The sequence below is a fragment of the Thalassophryne amazonica genome, chromosome 8 (genome assembly GCF_902500255.1).
Source record: "Thalassophryne amazonica chromosome 8, fThaAma1.1, whole genome shotgun sequence".
Classification (NCBI taxonomy): Eukaryota; Metazoa; Chordata; class Actinopteri; order Batrachoidiformes; family Batrachoididae; genus Thalassophryne; species Thalassophryne amazonica.
The window spans coordinates 61,996,925-62,019,900 of record NC_047110.1 but is presented as its reverse complement, the minus strand read 5'-3'; the positions used below and the strand labels follow the sequence as shown (position 1 = coordinate 62,019,900).

Here is a 22,976-nt window from a genome sequence, read left to right as displayed (position 1 = left end):
CGACGGTTCATCTTTCAGCAAGACAATGACCCTAAGCACACAGCTAAGATATCAACTCTATGAATGTTCTTGAGTGGCCCAGCCAGAGCCCAGACCTGAATCTGATTGAACATCTCTGGAAAGATCTGAAAATGGCTGTGCACCGACTCTCCTCATCCAACCTGATGGAGCTTGAGAGGTGCTGCAAAGAGGAATGGGCAAAACTGTCCAAAGATGGGTGCACCAAGCTTGTGGCATCATATTCAAGAAGACTTGAGGCTGTAATTGCCGCCAAAGGTGCATCAGGTATTGAGCAAAGGGTATGAATACTTATGTACATGTGATTTACTAATGTTTTATTTTTAATGAATAAATTAGCAAAAATTTCAACAACAAAAAATTTTTCATGTTGCCATTCTGGGATGTTGTGAGTAAAATTTTGAGGGAAAAAATAAATAAGCCCTGTAAATACATTCCAGATGCACTGCCCACAATTTGACTTTGGCCCAAGATCACTTTGTCCTTGGCTGACCTTCAATTATTCCACCATTTGGTCCAAACTGGACTGAAGCTCTTAAAAGTTATTTTGTTCACACACATAGGACCAAAAACAATACCACTTGTGCATGCTATCAATGTGTCCAGAAGCAATAACCTATAGAGCCAATGTTGCTGAAATTTACTGGTTTTCTAATGAGTATTAATAATTTCAAACTGTGTTGAGCGTATTGATTCTACTGTCTGCCAAACAATTTGGCAACCAACAACTGCACGTACATTTACAGTATCCCGTCTTATCCACGAGCTTTCTCCAAACACACCCTTTAATAACAAAAAAACAAAAAAAAAACAACAACATGGGGCTGTGCACGGTGGGATCATTGGATTGGTGATGCCAAGAGAAAAGTATCAACACAGAGGTCAGAGACTGAAGTCAGACTGTAGTTACCCTTGTTTCATTTCTGGCTCAGCCAATTTGGCAACATGAAATGAGGGATCATCGCAATCCTGTAATTTAGTTACAACTTTACAACAGAGTCTGACCGATAACTGAGCAGAAGCGAGCTTTCCTGCCAGTGGACAACCATGCAAAGGATTCTGGATAATAACAAAATGACAGCTTGCTCGCTCCCTCATCAACATAACCACTGGAGCAGACAGGGTTAACCCAAATGTGGCCATGCTCTCCCTTTACGCCCACTATGGTGTGCCAGCATGACATAAACACAAACGTGTGCAGGCAACAATAAACATACATTCAGGCTTGCTGCTCCTCTTTTCTTTGTTCGGGCAGCAGTAATTGATTTACAATACATGCAGGCTTATTTGTGCAAAGATACTTGCATCATTTTATTTTTTTGGTCCGCACAGCAAAACATCGGTGATCTGCACAACCGTTTATCGATGGCAAATTCACTCAGCTGGGGTCAAGTTTCACACAAAATAAATCAGTCAAACAGCGTTTTCCCAGTGGTGGGCAGAGTACTGAAAGAAGTACAACTACTATGTTAAAAAACTATAGTAATTAACAAAATTACTTGAGTAAAAGTGAAAGTTTCTACCTTCTCTGTTAAAAGCAAAAAAGTATGGTTAATCGTACTTAGTTAATAACTGACTCAATCAATTTTCAATCAATTTTATTTATATAGCGCCAAATCACAACACAGTTGCCCCAAGGCGCTTTATATTGTAAGGCAAGACCATACAATAATTACGTAAAAACCCCAACAGTCAAAACGACCCCCTGTGAGCAAGCACTTGGCGACAGTGGGAAGGAAAAACTCCCTTTTAACATGGGGAAACCTCCAGCAGAACCAGGCTCAGGGAGGGGCAGTCTTCTGCTGGGACTGGTTGGAGCTGAGGGAGAGAACCAGGAAAAAGACATGCTGTGGAGGGGAGCAGAGATCAATCACTAATGATTAAATGCAGAGTGGTGCATACAGAGCAAAAAGAGAAAGAAACACTCAGTGCATCATGGGAACCCCCCAGCAGTCTAAGTCTATAGCAGCATAACTAAGGGATGGTTCAGGGTCACCTGATCCAGCCCTAACTATAAGCTTTAGCAAAAAGGAAAGTTTTAATCCTAATCTTAAAAGTAGAGAGGGTGTCTGTCTGCCCTGATCTGAATTGGGAGCTGGTTCCACAGGAGAGGAGCCTGAAAGCTGAAGGCTCTGCCTCCCATTCTACTCTTACAAACCCTAGGAACTACAAGTAAGCCTGCAGTCTGAGAGCGAAGCGTTCTATTGGGGTGATATGGTACTATGAGGTCCCTAAGATAAGATGGGACCTGATTATTCAAAACCTTATAAGTAAGAAGAAGAATTTTAAATTCTATTCTAGAATTAACAGGAAGCCAATGAAGAGAGGCCAATATGGGTGAGATATGCTCTCTCCTTCTAGTCCCCGTTAGTACTCTAGCTGCAGCATTTTGAATTAACTGAAGGCTTTTTAGGGAACTTTTAGGACAACCTGATAATAATGAATTACAATAGTCCAGCCTAGAGGAAATAAATGCATAAATTAGTTTTTCAGCATCACTCTGAGACAAGACCTTTCTAATTTTAGAGATATTGCGTAAATGCAAAAAAGCAGTCCTACATATTTGTTTAATATGCGCTTTGAATGACATATCCTGATCAAAAATGACTCCAAGATTTCTCACAGTATTACTAGAGGTCAGGGTAATGCCATCCAGAGTAAGGATCTGGTTAGACACCATGTTTCTAAGATTTGTGGGGCCAAGTACAATAACTTCAGTTTTATCTGAGTTTAAAAGCAGGAAATTAGAGGTCATCCATGTCTTTATGTCTGTAAGACAATCCTGCAGTTTAGCTAATTGGTGTGTGTCCTCTGGCTTCATGGATAGATAAAGCTGGGTATCATCTGCGTAACAATGAAAATTTAAGCAATACCGTCTAATAATACTGCCTAAGGGAAGCATGTATAAAGTGAATAAAATTGGTCCTAGCACAGAACCTTGTGGAACTCCATAATTAACCTTAGTCTGTGAAGAAGATTCCCCATTTACATGAACAAATTGTAATCTATTAGATAAATATGATTCAAACCACCGCAGCGCAGTGCCTTTAATACCTATGGCAATAAAGGCACTGTACAAGACTCAAAGTACAATTTACTTTTTTCAACCGTAGACCTGAACTGTCTTGCGGTTCTCTCATGAAGGGGATGGCATGATGATGGTGGTGGCCAAGTGCATTTGGCTTCAGTGCAGAAGGGTCCCCTGTTCAAACCCCACCCCTGTCACATTTCTTAATGTGGAGTTGCGTCAGGAAGGTTATCCGGCGTAAAACTTGTGCCAATTCAACATGCAGATCCACCTCGGATTTGCTGTGGCGACCCCGAGTGCAAACAAGAGAGCGGTTGAGCTGTGATTTGTAAAGCCAGTGCGAGTGAGGAAAATGCATTCATGCGTTTATGTGAACTGCTCATGTTAAAAGCAGACAGCCTCCGAAGTCTTGCAGGCCTCAACAGTAACACTTGTCTGCTCCACACTGGCGAGTAAATCCATCTTGCCTGATGTGGTAAGTTAATTGTCATGCCCATTTATAATGAAATCTCATCAAAAACATCAATCTGTGATGTTCCTGGGGATGCAGAAGTGTTTTTTGATTGATCGATTTCAGACAATGAAACTCAATTTTCTGAATCCGTGCGCGTTTCCCCTCACCTCAACTGATATACGCAGTGTCGCTGGATGAAAAGATACGCAGCGCTGTGACTGCGTTTAACACAGTACACTGCGGGAGGTGATGATCTTGTGGTTAAGCATTGGGCTTGAGACCAGAGGATCTTCGGTTCAAATGCCAGCTTGACAGGAAAATCACTAAGGGCCCTTGGGCAAGGTCCTTAATCCCCTAGTTGCTCCCAGTGTGTAGCAAGTACCTTGTATGGCAGCACCCTGACATCGGGGTGAATGTGAGGCATTATTTGTAAAGCGTTTTGAACATCTGATGCAGATGGAAAAGCGCTATATAAATGCAGTCCATTTTACCATTCACTGCATGTTTTAAAAGTACATTATCTCACTGCTTAACATAAAATACTCAACACCTCTATTTTAATCACACACGTCACCATGAGTCGTTTCATAACACGGGGCCAACGCAAAAATAAAATAAAATGTCAGTCTGTGACATGGGCATAGCCAGTGAGTGAGGAGTGAGAACACTCCCCTCCACACCATAGAGATTTTCAAAACATTTTTACACGTACACCAACAAAAGACACCCAGATACCTGGTCGTGTTAATTTCATTAGATGAGACGAGATGAAATATCTTCATCAACAACCATTTTTTTCATGATGAAAATGAGATGATGACAATACTTCAGTGTTCTAAAACGCTGACTAAGACGACATTAACATGCATTATTATTGATAAAAAGAGACGAGACGAAAATATTTTTTCATGAAATAAAAACTGAAATAAAATCTCCATTTTCGCCTACAAGCTCTTAACCTTTGCAAATGCTTCCAAAATGTGTCACGTCTAGCAGAGTTTGCACTGACGGCGTCCTGACGAAAACATCAAGGCTGAACACAACATATAAAATGTACTGTGGGCGTATTTGAGAATGTGCGGCATATCCCGAGCAAACATTGGTTTTTACAATAACGTTGTCTCCATTTTGTTTGTCTCCTCACTGATGTCAAAATTCAAATTCAAATTTATTAATTTACATAGCTCCAATTCACGACAAAATCGTCTCAAGGAGCTTCACAACATAAAAAACAATTAAAAATTTAAAACACAATAAAAACAACCAGCTCATCCTTCTCCAGTCTACAGGAGGTGTCATCCTGCCATGCGTTTGAGCGTAGATCTGTAAAGGCCACTAGCGTGGACCCCTGCCTCCAGAAAGTCAACTTACATTTTTCTTACAAACTAGGAACCTAAAAGCCTAAACGTTTGTGTTTAATACCTGTGCATCTAAGAAGACAATGGCACTAATTACATTACACTAGGGCTGAAACGATTAGTTGAGTAACTTGAATAATTCTATTACAAACAATGTTTGAGGCAAATTCTGCGCCTCGCAGCTCCGTTTAACATTGTAGTACATATGCCAGGCCTGTGTGTAGTGCTGTAACGTCCCCAGAAAAAAAAACAGAAGAATACTAGAGCATGCACATAAGCCATGTAAAAGCTAATCTGTAGCATCAAAAGCTACAGCTTTCCAACACGACACAAAAGAGTAAAATAAAGGCTTTTAAGAAAAAGAGGGTCCACGCTTATCATCTGAACTAGACTTACTGCGCATTTGAAACGAAACTGACTCCAAATATGACTAAATTAAGTACTTTTTTTCGTAAATGCGCTCCATTCTCAAAACGGTACATGAAAAAAGCAAACGGCACACGCCTTTGCAGACGTACAGCGGGATGTACTGCTACCTGGTTAGGGCTCGTAACAGCAGCAAACGCTACATCCATCCAATAATTTGTTTTTAACATTAATAACCTTATATTACAAATAACATGAAATACATGTTTGCAGAGCTTGGAAGATCAGTTCTCAAAAGTGGAAATTAGTATTTCGTGGGAGGCACAGCAAGCATCCCGTGAAATACTAATGTCCACTCACTAGCTTTTACATAATATATGAGAAACATAGTAGATTTACACATAACACTGCAGTTTTCTGCAATGCTGAAGGAGGAGCCAGAGAGAGACAAGCCAGCACACATCACTGTACCGCTCAACTCTGTTTGGCTAACACTGTGTGCTTTACATGAATGTTGATTGTATTGATGTCATATTATGAATCCACTATTTGAAGGCTAATAAATAAAATTATAGTGGTGCCAGTGAAAATTCTTTTTATGCCTTAAATCTTAAAAAGCTTAGTTGCCCTATAGCTTTAATGTATGTTGTATTACCATTTTCTTTGCATTTACCCTATTCCAAATTGACATCACCCCACATGTTTGTTTGATAAGATTACTAACCCCAAGAGTCTGAATCATTTTCATATTTAAGGCTTCCCTCACCCTAACGGACCCAGTTTTACAGCTATAATGCCCAACAGACCCAGTTATGCCCTCAATTAGATACTGGTTAAAAAACAGAATGCTTCACATCCCATTTTAGTTAAGCAGAAAAGTTAAATTCAGTAAACATGTTTTATATGGCTCATCAACTAAACTTGATACAGAATTGTAATAAATCGTAGGCCATAAAGTAATAGCGAAAAACATTTTAGTTGCTAAAAATATTATTGTTATTATTATTAGTAGTAGTAGTAGGGTATTGTGGGGGCTGTTCCCTTATCTTTCAGTCTGGATAAGCTCCTGGCTTACACAGTCTGTGGGTAGAAAGAATGGAGCACTTGCCTATTTATGTACTACCTGACTGACAAGTTAAGAAGCTTTTATATCCTCATAAACAGACCTTGGGTGTATTTGAAAAAATAAATAAACAAAGCCTTAGTGTATATAAATTATTTTTATTTAACTCGCTGCATGTGTGCTGCTCTACTTTTAGCTTCTGTTTTAGCTGTGCTAACACAGCCAGAGGACACACACAGACTTTGAAAGAAAAGCAAAGTGTAAATATGTGCAGATGTGCTGCTCTTGTTTATTGCACACAGCGAAATGACGCAAACTGTTTTTTCACTGCAGAAACAACAGTCTAACTGCTTGCCACATCTAGCTCTGAAATATCAAAAACTGAGGACGAGATTACCAGAATGTCATACCAAATGTCGCACTTTAGTAATACTGTGATCCAGCACAGACCCCTAAAGAAAAATGCAGTAAAACAAAAAGTACATTACTGGCTCAAACATAATTTGAGTAAGAGTAGATATACCATTCTAAAAAAGGTGCACAGTCCTCTAAAAATCTGTTTTTTTTTAAACTTATGTGCATTACATGTAATATTAATACTTACCCCTGGAAAATAAATTCAGTTTAAAAAGCGGAAGAGAAAACAACTGTCCTTTGCAGGAGTAACAAAGGGCGCTTTGATAGATCAGGTATTGATGAAGGCAACCAGCTGAAGCTGAATGCTCTGAAAACCTGATCTACTGTATTTAGAATCTTTTGTCTTTATTGGGAGGTTCCCTTGTGGATGAGTAGCTCTCAGGTTATGAACAGCTGCAGCAGCAGCCTCGCTCACAATGGGAGAAGCACTCCTGTAATACATTTCAATCAAGACAGCCTGCACGTACTAACCGTCACTCGGCCTGCCCTGCATGATGTGGCTGACATTCACCCCAGACAGACAGACAGCAGACTGTCTGATCCCTGGACCCTTACCCATGCATTAGTTCACCCCATAAGTCTTCAGGGGTGAGGAAATGGGGCTTGACTGTGTCGACTAGCTCATCACATTTGCTTTCATTAGTGTGGGCACCCCTGAGTAGTCCTGAGTGTAGACTAATGTCACCTGCAGCAGCCTCATTATCTTTTTAAACGTGGTTAACTAAGACGTGCCAACACCTGCAGCCATTAGTGGCTGCGTGTGGTTTGTTCACAGAAGCAGGTAGGCCAAAGGATACCCTCATCAGACGGCTCATCCCCCTAACGGGAGTCTCATATATGAGACAAACAATGCCGTTACCCAGCAAACAAAGAACCACAGCCCTGCTGAATCCAGAGAGGCCTCACCACACTGCTAAGAGGCGCGCAACAATATTACAGCCCGCTCTCCAGCCTTACACCTGAAAGAAAGATTTTCACAGTTCAGAGAGAAATTCTCAAACCTTCCTTCCTCAAAGTGTCTGCCAAGTGCTGATCATTTTGTGCAGGAGGCCACGCCCTGGCATGATGTGGTGTGCTGCGATATGATTTATCATGCAGAGATGATGAACACATCTTACATACCAGAGAGAGCAAGAAGCAGCTAGAGACAAAACACAACAGCTACACTGCGAGTTCGGTCATTCCGCTCGTGTTCCAAGCATTGCTGAACACTGTTAGAGGGGAAAAACTCTGAGACGGGACCCTCCCAGTACTGAACCCACAGGAACGTTCGCTGCTGCAGAGGTCACAGCCTGTCAAACGTTAATCAGATTAGCTACAGATGCAGCTGAATAAATGACCTCCATCAATGGAGGGCACTGAAAAGGGCTATTCTGGTGTCTGGCCCCGCCTCCACCCTGCCGCACTGTATATTCTCCATCTTTATTGTGTAGATCCCTCCCTCCTAGGCGAGATGTGGTTGGTGGTTTCTTTGAAGAGTGGAGGTGAAAAATGCACAGTGTTCCACAGGTCCAGATCCCTCTCTTCCTGCCGCTGGTAATCAACACCACACCACAGGCTGCGGCCAGGGCTCAGCCTCGCAACATAACACGCTTCAGCACCTATGCTGCTTTACAGGCTGGCGGCGGGTGGGAGGGGCCAGGAATAATAGACAGAGCAGCTTTTACAGAACTACTCCAGAGCTGATGAAAGAATACGTGATCCTTATGAGCCGTTGAAAACAGCATAGCCAGCTTGACGGTGCCCTTTCGGCATTAGGAACGCCAACCACGCATGGCTGCTTCATCACAATAGAATCAGGTTTATGTTCCAATGTTATTCACAAATTAAATGTACAGGAAACCGTATAGGGCCACGTGCACATGCTTTGGAGCAGCAGCAGCAGCTTGGCCTTAGAGGATTACAACACACAAAATGGCAGCTCCTCTTTGGTTGCAGTTACATCCTGTGGATCAAGTAGATTAACTAATACTTTGTTTCTACTAGACATGCACAATTTAACCACATGGAGCCATCTTTTGGTGACTGGATTTCATTCACAAGAACCAAAGTTTAAAGCTAGTGATTACGGATTAAGAGGTGTTTAGTAGCAAAAATAGAATATAGTATTCATAACCATCTGTTCATCAGTGTATAACAACCAATCAATGTGTTTTCATGGGCTCAGAATGAACCACACATACCTACATGGGACCGGGCCCCCTCAGGGAGGCTGCCATGTTGCAGCACCAAGTTGATATAATAGCTTAAAAGGGACATGCTTAAGGTGCCTTGACACTTGCACAAATATGATTCCCAGAATGCATGACAGTGAGTAAACTTGCTGTAAACTGTTGTAAACTGCATGTGAACTGTGCGTGGGTGTGTGCTAGTGCGCAAAGAAAATTGTGAAATATTAAAAACTTCCGGCACGCATTAATTTCGTGACCTAATCGTGAACCGATTCAAAAACACTGCGTGTCACTGCTTTTCATTGCGCACAGGGCATATGAACAATTATGACGAGATGTTACATCTATAATAAATATAATTTTACAGATACATTATCTAATTCATAAGAAGGAATGAAAATGCAACTGTTTCACCAATCCATTACTAATATATATATATATATATATACACACATATATATACACACATATATTAGGGATGTGAATCGTTCAACAACTCACGATTCAATTCGATTCCGATTCTTGGGGTGACAATTCGATTCAGAATCGATTTTTGATTCAAAGAGCTCTGAGAAATAGTTATATTACTTAAAAAATGTTTATGTTTAAGAAAATGCAGCTTTACAAGGTTAATCAAGTGGTTCTAGATGTAAATTTACTTATCTGCTTTGCTCGTTCAGAGTTGGCTGGCAGTTTAGCGAAGCGCTGGTCAGTAGTCGGCAGATAATGCTGCTCCCCTCTTTTAGCTCCAGGTGATAGCGTAGCATGTGGGCTTGTGGATTTGAAGTGTTTCCGAAGTACTTGACTTTCATTTTGCAGATTTTGCACACTGCATAAATCATGTCAAGCTCCTTCTTACGCAGCAAATAATAAAATCCAAAATGCACCCAAACATTTGCCTTCAGCAAAGACAGTACTGGCTGAATTAGCTCTTCGTCCACCATGCTAAGCTACAGCCACTGAACTCTGCAGCGCACGAGTGTTTGAAGCACGCCGGACCCCCCCCCCATCGCAGGGACGCTGTAGTACGGAAGCCGTTGCCTGACAAACAGAACACGCAGCAACTAAGCAAGAAAATGTTTTTAAAAAAATGCTTTTTAAAAATCGATTCTTGGACATTTTGGATCAATTCAGAATCGTAATAAATAAGAATCGCGATTCGGACGTGAATCAATTTTTTCCGACACCCCTAATATATATATATATATATATATATATATATATATATATATATATATATATATATATATATAATTACCTTTGAGATGATTTCAAATGCGTTCTCCGCCACACAATGCGCACAAGACAAGCAGTAGCTGTAGATAATTTCTGTGATTCTGGGAGCCATGACAGAATGGTTTCATCAGCCAAATTCTGAGAGCAAATGCGTCATCGGCTGCGAAATTATTATTTTCTACAATGTGGCATCAAGTGGGACAAAAGCGGGACAAAGCGAGCCGCACTGGCACGACAGTGCGGGGATCGAATTTGTGCAAGTGTCAAGGTGGCTTTACTCCATCTTTCACATTTTGCAGTCTGACCAGAAAATTGAAGAAAAAACAAGAAATCAGTGGTTGCTCCCCTATACACGGTCTACCGGTTGCTTGTGCACGCTAGCAGGTTTTGAGAACCCTCATTTTTATAAAATGGAGGATCAAACGTGGCATATCACAAGAGAAGGAAAGCGAGCATGGATCCATGACCCCAAAGAACAAAAACGTAAAAGGAAACAAAATCATGACCAGTGATGCAATGCAATCTGCAACTTCACCACCTGATTAATACAATGTAACTTCAAGAAAACTGCATTTTCTCACAGGAGAGAGAGCGAGCGAGACCTATACCTATGCTATGGTTTTAAAAAAATTAAAGTCAGATGTTATAACATCATCAGAAATGTATCACGGTATCACTGCAGACCGCTGTTAGCATGGTAAATTACAACATTATTGTGCAAAAACACCGATGACGTCCAGGAGTTAGCCGGTATCACTGCAGACCGTTGTTAGCATGTTCCATCTCTGCCCCATTAAAAACTGTTGAGCAGCTGGAACTTCTGACCAAACATAATATTTTAATATATTTAATGCTGTGACCAGAACAGCACAAACAAAATTCCAGACATGGATTACTCAAATCCTCCACAAGTAAAATCTGACTCGGGGTAAGTGACACAGTAAAGGTTGTTTGGAGTTCTTATTTGTTTGCAATACAGAATAAATACATTGCATTTATTCTCGTCACTGCTGCAGAGGAAAACCCAAAATCAAATCTGATGCTGATTATATGTGACAAAAACAACTCCAGCACACATGAAAAGCTTGTGTTTAACTTAAAAACAAAACTATGACTGGGTGAAGTTCAAAAGTTCACTTTGAACAAATAACAAGGATGATTTTGTTATGTATAGCCTGCCAAAGAAACAATGTAACACAGGTTTCAGCTCCACTCTGACAAATCATAAACAGGATTTGAAAAGCGGCGATGATGAGGTTTTGGGCGTTACAGGAGTCAAGTAAGGACGCTTGGTCCCCTGGTTCTTTGTTTAGCACCTATAACAGAGTTCCCCCCCATCAATTAGATAGCTGTGTTTGGCTAGGACAGTCTGAGCGGGAATCTATTCTCTCTCTGCTCTGTTAGTCGGGGCTGAAGGTAGGGAGCCAGAATCTGGCTCCGAAAGCTCAGCAAGGTTGGCTGAGACGGCCCGGCTGAACTCAGATGACCCACATTCTGTGACGATCCAATCAAATCACCAGAAAAAAGTCATTATTATCAGAATATATTGGGCACAGACCAACAGCAAAAGCAGAGACTGGAGCGTGTCCAAACAGAAAGGCATGCAAAAGGAAGCGCTTAATAGGCAAAGAGACAAAAGGGCAGGTTTAATACAGAGCAATAAAACTGCACACATGGTAGCAGCTGAAGGGAAGAGCACAGACTGATGGAGGCTGGCTGTCTGAAAGCACTGCTGTCCGTGTGCTGTGCGCACACACACTCACACTTCTCTGCAGACAAATAAGCTGAAAACGTTCCTTATTAACAGAAATTAGAGGACGCAAGCCCATCACAAAGCAAAGCCTGGAAGCATATTCCACCAAAAATGGCAGGCAAGAGGAAGCGCTGCATAGTCACTGGGCTGAAAGGCAGCAATAAAACTGCAATAAGCGCACAGCTGAGTGCTAAGACACATTTCACTTCTCCAGGAACTAATCGAACTAATAATAGTCAAGTACTGTGGATATCGCATTAAAATTTCATTATCTCAGCATTTATTTGACAAACAACAATGCCACGACCAAAGGGGGGGGAAAATATCTTTTTTTAAGCATGCAATTCTGAATTTATGGGAGATCACACAAGCAAAATAGGTGAGGGTGGAAGCTTTGCCATGTAGCAGCATATTAGGAGCTGTGCATCTGCCACCTTGTTCTCCTCGTGCAGCAACTAAAACTAAAACAAATATCTAAAAATAACAACTGTAAGGTTAAACTAACCTGACTGAGTGGGTTACAACTTAATCCTGCTGATAAATAAAAATCAGCAGAAGACACTGCTTTGCAAACAAGCTCAACACATCTGGTTTTCAGCAAGCTGCATGCTAACTAGCCACATTAACTAGCATGAGAAGTTGCTGTGTTACCTTAACCAGGCTAGCAGGCAAGCTTGTTCATGATTCAAACAATAAGATATTCATCTATAGGTCAATTATGTGTACTACCCAGTGTTAGAACTGAATGGAAAGTATGGCAATCTGTTCTTGGAACAGTTTATATATACATCAGTGGAGCCAGGCCTGTCATGACGGTTACCGTTTCAACTTGTCAAGTGATGCATGAAGAGAACCCTGTTCTTTTTTCTGACCGGGATATTGCCTGTTGTGTTTACACACCTGTTTATTCCCCCCAAAATTCTAAGCAGAATGATATGTTTTATATATATATATATACACACACGTGGGTGATTCTTTAACTACGGGCACTATTGGCCTTGTAAATGTAATTTCCACCACACCATTGCCTTACAATATAAAGCGCCTTGGGGCAACTGTTTGTTGTGATTTGGCGCTATATACATGTGCTCTGATGTCACTGTTTATCTCCATAGAAACTACCCAAACAATCTTTCATACAAACTGTTTAAAGGGACATTACAGTGTTGTGGTGGAAATTACGGCAATAGTGTGGGACAACTACATTTTGTTTAAAAAAATCACAACAGTTGTATGACACTGAATACCCCAATTATGTTTTGATTATTTTACTGATATTTTATTCAGAGATATTTTAAAACATTAGAAAAAACGTTTCTTTACCATTCATTTTATCATTGAAGATCAAAAGTCTGGGTGTGGGACAAACACAAAACGGCAATATTTGCATATAATGATGCTGAAAAAAGGTGAAAAAGTCATCTTAGACTACTAGAACAAATTTCTTAACACACTTTCATTGTAAAGATAACTATGAAAGTGTGAAATTTCCCCTTTTTTCTGTTTTTCATACAATATGATCAAATGACATAATAAGTGCCCGTAGTCTAAGAATCACCCGTGTGTGTGTTTACAGTCACAGCGACTACGTTTACATGCCGTTAATATTAGGGATAAGGTCAATATTCCGGTTTCTGAATCATTAGGAATAACCCGTTTACATGCTTAAGCAGACAGAGTTACTCCTGTATACATGGTCACTGGTATCATTTGGAATATCCCCATCTAAACAATGTCCAGACGCGCGGAGAACGTCATGACGCAACTATGCGTCATTTCCATTTCTTCTTCATCTTTCTACCGTCAATAAAAGACATTATATTCATGTCTTTCACAATACTAATGAAGTATTCGGTTTCCTTCTCGGTCCAAAAGTGTGGTGCTGTGCTGCCGCGTCTGGATTTCCCCATGCTTGTTTACCTCTGCTTCTGCGGTGTCCGGTGGATTGCGAGCGCTGCATACCAGTAGTTGCCGTACTCAAAAGACCAAGATTCCTTGTGGATAGGACATGCGCAGAACACAAAACAATGTTCCTTTCTATGGGGATAACCCGATGCGACTTTATATGACCTGATATTCGGGTTAGAAAAGGAGTAACCCAGGGGTCATATTTGGGTTTTTAAAATATTTGGGTTTTTGCGGGTGTTTACATGCCCGTGCGCAACTTTGTCATTGCTAATATTCCGGTTATGAAAGGGTTATTGGCTGCATGTCAAGTAGTCATTTTTATGCTGTTGCTGCTCTTGCCACTCTATCAGTTACAACACAGGTGGTGCTCAAGTAGTTCAGCGCTTCCCCCCAGTATATATATATATATTAGGGGTGCCGGAAAAAATCGATTCACGTCCGAATCGCGATTCTTATTTATTAAGATTCTGAATCGATCCAAAATGTCCAAGAATCGATTTTTAAAAAGCATTTTTTTAAATATTTTCTTGCTTACTCGCTGTGTGTACTGTTTGTCAAGCAACGGCCTCCGTACTACAGCGTCCCCGCGAGGGGAGGGTCTGGTGTGCTTCAAACATTCGTGAGCTGCAGCTTAGCATGGCGGACGAAGAGCTAATTCAGCCAGCACCGTTTTTGCTGAAGGCAAATGTTTGGGCGCGTTTTGGATTTTATTATTTGCTGTGTAAGAAGGAGCTTGATGTGACTTATGCAGTGTGCAAAATCTGCAAAATGAAAGTCAAGTACTTCGGAAACACTTCAAATCCATAAGCCCACATGCGAGGCCATCACCCAGAGCTAAAAAAAGTAGAGAAGCGGTCTCTGCCAACTACTGACCAGCGCACACTCCATCACTTCGCTAAACTGCCAGCCAACTCTGAACGAGCAAAGCAGATAAGTAAATTTACATCTTGATTAACCTTGTAAAGCTGCATTTTCTTAAACATAAACATTATTTAAGTAATATAACTATTTCTCAGAGCTCTTTCAATCAAAAATCGATTCTGAATCGAATCGCCACCCCAAGAATCGGAATCGAATTGAATCGTGAGTTGTTGTAAGATTCACATCCCTAATATATATATATATATATATATATATATATATATATATATATATATATATACACACACACACACACACACACATTTGTATATTACATAACAGCATAACACATGGATTATTCATACAATTTGTGCTGCGTTGCATTTAGAGTGCAATTTAGTTCCATTTAGCATTCAAATTTGGTTCCATACGTTTGTGAACCCCGTCCACTACTGCAGGCAGCATTTAGCCAAACATGTGGAGTTTGTTTTGCTGATGGACGACAATTTGGAGGGGCTAATTGATGGAGGAGCTAACTGACGGTGCTAATTTGTCTCGTTGAATGGTATGTTCCAGCTTTCACCTCATGAAATATTCGTACCGTTGAACTCAAACAATCATTATTGGTATAATATACATACATACACACATATGTATGTGTGTTTACATGCAGATTTTTATGCTGTTGCTGGCCTCTTCACTCTGTCAGTTACATCACAGGTGGTGCTCAAGCAGTTCAGAAGTTCAGTTCAGTTTTAACCAGAAACGAAGCGAAACTCAGTGACGCTTTGAAATGACCAACGAGCAGTGAACGCCTCAGATAGCAGCTTGTGTAGCCGCAGTACTCTAATCACTTCCTCAGTCTTTTATGACGAAATAATGCTGAATTTATGTGGAAATGATTGTTGCACAAAAGCTTCAGATATCTGTCGCTGAGATAGATGATGACTGGAGTGCAGTTTTAAGCAGAAACAAGGTGATAATCAGTAAACCACAGCTAATGACGCATGCACAGTGAAGGCAGGGCGGAATGATTTTTAGGGGAGACCGTTCGGTCTGGACACCAGCTTTGCTAACACATCACCGGTAAATCTCAATCTGTGACCATAAAATCCAGCGTTAACGTCCGCAAATCATCAGACACAACAGGGTTATTCCCTAATTTAGATGAGGATAAATGGGTTGCCACGGACTTTACACGGAAAACATCACCAAGCTCAACACAAACACATAATTAATTTAATCATAATTAAATTAATTATGATTAATGATTTAATCATAATTAAATTAATTATGGTAATTTGGTCACTTTTCAAAGGGGTCAGACTTGACAAAGTCAATTTAATGTACAATGGTTTATTTCAGGTCAGCTTGGTGTATAAATCTCGTCGTTTCAGGCAGTGAGAGCCGTCAGCTGGCTGTTAGAAGCAAGTTAGAGACCAAACAAAACCAGCTGATTTCAATAGACAACCAATGCAGCCCGAGCTTGTTTTCATCGGGCGGCCAGTCACAGAGGTACGAATTCTCACCTTCAGATTGGCCACTTCGCCGGAAGTGACTGTATCCATCCCAACCCATTTGTGGCGACATGCCCTTCATAATTTAAAAAGTTAGAATGAAAACACAACAATATCATAGATTATTATGTCCGTTGTTTAAAAAATACTCTACAATGTCTGTGATATTGAACAGTGAGTTTGTACTTTATGCCAAACGAAATCCATGTGATGCAGACAGACAATGTAGCTATACTGATTTACAATGGATTATTTTATACAAAAAAAAAAAAAAAAACCATCAAGTCTGTGTCAAAAGTTATGTTACTGCAGCTATTTCTGTCAGTCAAAGATGGGTACAGTATGTACAAAGTGCTCCTGAATTACACTTCTCTGTTGTGGCCTAACACACTCTGTAAGTGTGTGTGTCTATACACACACACACACACACACACACACACACACACACACACACACACACACACACACTGTATTGTGGGGACAAGAATCTGTTTTGCAATTATATTGTGGGGAATCACATTCCAGTTTGGCACAAAAAAAAAAAAGCCAGTCTGTGGCAAATGTCCTCCCTCAATTTTTAGGTTTATGACTTTGGTTTTGGGTCAAATCAGGGGTCGGACATAAAAAAATGTTCATCCAAGTCTAGAGGGAATTGATGCAAGTCAACACAATGTCCTCCAAAGTGACAAAAACAAGTGTGCATGAGCTGCAGTGTGCAAAGGGAGGCTCCTCCTCAGTCTAGGCTCAGCTAGCTGAGTCTGTTGCTGGCCAGATCAGCTGGCAGTCTGTCTGGCGGGGGTGTGGCACATCACAACAAAAGCCTTTGGGCAGACAGGCGACTGCACCGCTCTCATCAAACCCCCCCCCCCCCACTTGCATTCAATCTACACCCCCCCCCTTTAAGTCTATCTTGCGGAATGCAATGAACACATACAGGGGACTTGCAGTTCGAGAAGGTCAACTGTGACACAGCAGTGATGTGGATCCTGTCTGACAGCTTTTCTCTCAGCAGTGTGATGGCACTCTTACCAGATTGATTTCGAAAACTTTTCCCCCCCTTCGTTTTGCATGCTAATCTGGAAAACACTGGGAAAGGTGATGTGCATTGACAACATAATGCTGGAGAACACTGTTCGCTGCTGCAGAAAAACCCCTCAAAATTTTAATTAATGCACACTGAGAATGCTGGAAATGTGATCCGTGCAGTGTTTGTGCATTTGCATTACAGTTTGCACATGCAGCTCTTTGCAGAAAGGGGGGGGGGGGGGGGTGCAAGGAGAAAAACTGTGACAAAGCTTGGACTGGAGTGGGAGTGGCACTTATTGTCGACTCCCTCCCCTCGAAATTAAAACATTTTTGCAAAGTTAACGCAACAACATAACGAATAATCGCGGCCAAATGTGCACAGATCAGGTGGTTTCAAATGTGACACGTGCTGCAAAGAGAAACCTTATATTTTTAACCTCAGTTTGAATAATTCAGTCCATTGTCATAGAAACTACTTAAAGTTCAGCACAGCGAATGAAACTGACTTTTTTTTTCATTTGCCTTGAATTTCCTTCTACTGACCTGTGTGCGTCCTTAGATGGGCTTTGAGGTGGGACGATTTGCCATAAACTTTTTCACAACCTGAATAGTGGCATTTGTGCTTTTTCTGAGGTGATTCCTGCTCGAATCGACCTCTGGATCTTTTGCCTCTTTGTTTGAGAGCAGGCTCGCAGACGGCGGTAGGTGTGGCAGAGTTTCCATCATCTATCAGGATCGGCGTGCTCTCCTCCTTTATTTTTGCCTGCTCGGCAACATTGTTGGGAGTCTGTTGGTTAAAATCCGCCAGAATCCGCGCCACCACAAACAGAGAGGAGTTGTCTCTGACCAGGGGCTCTTTCATGTCCTCTCCGCTCCTTGAGGAGGTCGGTATTTCTGGTTTAATCTCCCGGTTGCCTTTAGGAGCGTGAACAATTGCACGGCTGGACATTGAAACAAGGCACTCTGCTGCAAAGTGATCCATTTTGTCTTTGAAACGGCCCCTTCTGCTCCTCAATGACATTCAAAAATACAAATTAAAAACAAACCTAAAAATAAAAAAAATGATGGTGACGGGTGAGCAAACTACTTGTACCCTTTGTGTGAGGAGGAGGTGAAGGAGGAGGAGGTCGCTCTCATCAAAGAGAACTGACTTTTTGATCCGATGTCGTCAACATCCTGCGAGAGAAACGCCTCGGACACAAACGCAGACGGGCCTCCTCGGAGACTAAAGTCTTTGTTTAGTGCGACGACGCTGGCAACAGGAACTCCACAAACTTGGAGGCGTTAACTCCCATTGCGGCTCCTCTTCTCTTGCTCCCCAGCTTTAGTATCGCCTCCTGAGCGCCTGTTCTGCTGCTTGTATCCATGCTGGGGGCGTGTCGACCGGCAGCGCTCCGCAGCATCATCACGGAGGCCGCACGCGATTGGTCGATGACGGTCCCTGAACGCACCACACAGCACGAGTTACTTCCAAGTTTCCCCAAATCCACAGTTATATTAGAGAAAAGGCAATAATATTTCACCGGCTCCACAGGCGACTAAATCACATTTTAGGAGGTTATAAAACGTGATTACTACATAATTATAAGGAAAATATGTCAAATTATTAATAATGCTTTAGCATTACAAGATAGTTAGCGTCCCTTTAATTGACTTAATATCCCATAATTAGGATCAGATGGTGGAAGCTGAAGGAGGAAGACTGTTGTGTGAAATTTAGCAAGCAGGTGAGAGAAGCACTAGTTGGAGGGGAAGCAATTTTGGACAATTGGAAGAGTACTGCGGATGTGGTGAGGGAGACAGCTAGGGCAGTACTGGGTATTACATCTGGACAGTGGAAGGAAGACGAGGAGACTTGGTGGTGGAATGAAGAGGTCCAGGAAAGCATAAGGAGAAAGAGGCTGGCGAAAAAGTTTTGGGATAGTCGGAGAGATGAAGAAAGTAGACAGGAGTACAAGGAGATGCGGCGTAAGGCGAGAAGAGAAGTGGCAAAAGCAAAGGAAAAGGCATATTGCGAGCTGTACAAGAAGTTGAATAGTAAGGAAGGAGAAAAGGACTTGTACCGATTGGCCAGACAAAGGGACAGAGCTGGAAAGGATGTGCAGCAGGTTAGGGTGGTAAAAGATGCACATGGTAATGTGCTGACAAGTGAGGAGTGTGTGCTGAGAAGGTGGAGGGAATATTTCGAAGAGTTGAATAAAGAAAATGAGCGAGAGAAAAGGCTGGATGATGTGGTGAGAGTAAATCAGGAAGTAAAAGAGATTAGCAAGGAAGAAGTGAGGGCTGCTGTGAAGCTGATGAAGAGTGGAAAGGCAGTTGGTCCAGATGACATTCCAATGGAGGCATGGAAATATCTAGGAGAGATAGCAGTAGAGTTTCTAACCAGATTGTTTAATAAAATGTGAGAGGATGCCTGAGGAGTGGAGACGAAGTGTGCTGGTTCCTATGTTCAAGAACAAGGGTGATGTGCAGAGCTGCAGTAACTACACAGGCATAAAGCTGATCAGCCACAGCATGAAGTTATGGGAAAGAGTAGTAGAAGCTAGGCTTAGAAAACAGGTGAAGATCTGTGAGCAGCAATATGGTTTCATGCCGAGAAAGAGCACTACAGATGCAATGTTTGCTCTGAGAAAACTGTTGGAAAAGTACAGAGAAGGACAGAAAGAGTTACATTGTGTGTTTGTGGACTTAGAAAAGCTTATGATAGGGTGCCAAGAGAAGAGTTGTGGCATTGTATGAGGAAGTCTGGAGTGGCAGAGAAGTATGTTAGGGTAGTACAGGACATGTACAAGAATAGTGTGACAGCGGTGAGATGCGCAGTCGGAATGACAGACTCATTCAAGGTGGAGGTGGGATTACACCAAGGATCAGCTCTGAGTCCTTTCTTGTTTGCAGTGGTGATGGACAGGTTGCCAGATGGGATCAGACAGGAGTCCCCATGGACTATGATGTTTGCAGATGACATTGTGATCTGTAGTGAGAGTAGAGAGCAAGTTGAGTCTAGTCTGGAGAAGTGGAGATATGCTTTGGAGAGAAGGGGAATGAAAGTCAGTAGAAGCAAGACTGAGTACATGTGTGTGAATGAGAGGGAGCCCAGTGGAATAGTGCAATTACAAGGAGTAGAAGTGGTGAAAGTAGATGAGTTTAAATATTTGGGGTCAACTGTTCAAAGTAATGGAGAGTGTGGTAGAGAGGTGAAGAAGAGAGTGCAGGCAGGGTGGAGTGGGTGGAGAAAGGTGGCAGGAGTGATTTGTGACCGAAGAATATCAGCAAGAGTGAAGGGGAAAGTTTACAAAACAGTAGTGAGACCAGTTATGTTGTATGGTTTAGAGACAGTGGCACTAACAAAAACACATCAGGCAGAGCTGGAGGTGGCAGAGCTGAAGATGTTGAGATTCTCTTTGGGAGTGACAAGAATGGACAAGATTAGGAATGAACATATCAGAGGGACAGCTCAGGTGGGACGGTTTGGAGACAAAGTCAAAGAGGCGAGATTGAGATGGTTTGGACATGTGCAGAGGAGGGACCCAGGGTATATAGGGAGAAGGATGCTGAGGATGGAGCCACCAGGCAGGAGGAGAAGAGGGAGACCAAAGAGGAGGTTCATGGATGTGCTGAGAGAGGACATGCAGGTGGTTAGTGTGACAAAGGAAGATACAGAGGACAGGGTGAGATGGAAACGATTGATCTGCTGTGGCGACCCCTAACAGGAACAGCCGAAAGACAAAGAAGAAGATACTTGTATGTAAACATGTAGCACTGGCACCAAAGAGACTGGTAGCGTGTTTTTGAAAAGATGGCTGTGATTGGTCCATCTGATACGTCGGCCGCTATTGGCTATCACGCCACGCTCTGTGATTGGCTGTGCTGTAACCATCGAAAATGTGAAAAATAAACCGAAAGACTTGAAAAGTGAGACAAACTAGTTGCAAAATGTCGCAAATGTCAGGGGTGGGAGTTTATCTCACCCCTGTCAAACCAAAATGGAAACCAGGTATTTGCTTTGTGTGTCTGGAATTCGCACGGCAACCAAAAACATTTGGAGGTTTGAAACGTTGTAAACAAAGGCTGCAGCCAATCAGAGAGCGGCTTGTCTCAGCCAATCAGCAAAATGTCAGAATCCTGAGTAAAAGTCACGTGACCAAATAACCGATACCGACTCATTTGCATTGGCTGGAGGAGTAGAACCAACTTAGTAAACACGCATCCGCCATGTGAAAAAGAGGCACATGTCATAATAATAAGGTCCTCATGAGTCTTAAAATATCAAAATTTGGTGTTACCATTTCATATTCGTGATTTTAAATCAAAGTATGACCTAGTAACTTTGCAAAAACAATGTCGGACTCTGTTGTTTTCTCTGGGCCCCTCCCCAATCAGACCGGGAGTGACATGTTTAGCCGCATGTTCTCCTTGAATTGCTGGCTGTCTGAGTGGTGTCCAAAAAATGAGGTGGGCTTCATTGATAATTGGCAAAGCTTCTGGGGAAAACCTGGTCTTGTTAGGAGTGACGGCATCCATCCCACTTTAGAGGGAGCAGCTCTCATTTCTAGAAATCTGGCCAATTTTTTGGGATCCTCCAAACTGTGACTGTCTAGCGTTGGGACCAGGAGGCAGAGCTGTGGTCTTATACACCTCTCTGCAGCTTCTCTCCCCCTGCCATCCCCCTATTACCCCATCCCCGTAGAGACGGTGCCTGCTCCCAGACCACCAATAACTAGCAAAAATCTATTTAAGCATAAAAATTCAAAAAGAAAAAATAATATAGCACCTTCAATTGCACCACAGACTAAAACAGTTAAATGTGGTCTATTAAACATTAGGTCTCTTTCTTCTAAGTCCCTGTTGGTAAATGATATAATAATTGATCAACGTATTGATTTATTCTGCCTAACAGAAACTTGGTTACAGCAGGATGAATATGTTAGTTTAAATGAGTCAACACCCCCGAGTCACACTAACTGTCAGAATGCTCGTAGCACGGGCCGGGGCGGAGGATTAGCAGCAATCTTCCATTCCAGCTTATTAATTAATCAAAAACCTAGACAGAGCTTTAATTCATTTGAAAGCTTGTCTCTTAGTCTTGTCCATCCAAATTGGAAGTCCCAAAAACCAGTTTTATTTGTTATTATCTATCGTCCACCTGGTCGTTACTGTGAGTTTCTCTGTGAATTTTCAGACCTTTTGTCTGACTTAGTGCTTAGCTCAGATAAGATAATTATAGTGGGCGATTTTAACATCCACACAGATGCTGAGAATGACAGCCTCAACACTGCATTTAATCTATTATTAGACTCTATCGGCTTTGCTCAAAAAGTAAATGAGTCCACCCACCACTTTAATCATATTTTAGATCTTGTTCTGACTTATGGTATGGAAATAGAAGACTTAACAGTATTCCCTGAAAACTCCCTTTTGTCTGATCATTTTTTAATAACATTTACATTTACCCTGATGGACTACCCTGCAGTGGGGAATAAGTTTCATTACACTAGAAGTCTTTCAGAAAGCGCTGTAACTAGGTTTAAGGATATGATTCCTTCTTTATGTTCTCTAATGTCATATACCAACACAGAGCAGAGTAGCTACCTAAACTCTGTAAGGGAGTTAGAGTATCTTGTCAATAGTTTTACATCCTCATTGAAGACAACTTTGGATGCTGTAGCTCCTCTGAAAAAGAGAGCTTTAAATCAGAAGTGTCTGACTCCGTGGTATAACTCACAAACTCGTAGCTTAAAGCAGATAACCCGTAAGTTGGAGAGGAAATGGCGTCTCATTAATTTAGAAGATCTTCACTTAG

The 22,976-nt window shown here is 41.7% G+C and overlaps 1 protein-coding gene across 1 annotated transcript in view; it reads right to left on the bottom strand.

Moving 5' to 3' along the window:
- klf13 (Kruppel-like factor 13) overlaps positions 1-18,559 on the bottom strand; it is a 32,021-nt gene extending 13,462 nt beyond the window's left edge. The window contains exon 1 of the mRNA XM_034176466.1: positions 17,720-18,559. Within this exon, the coding sequence (XP_034032357.1) occupies positions 17,720-18,197 (478 nt within the window). The 5' untranslated portion in view covers positions 18,198-18,559. The remainder of the gene's footprint in view (positions 1-17,719) is intronic.
- Between the last annotated feature and the right edge of the window lie 4,417 nt (positions 18,560-22,976).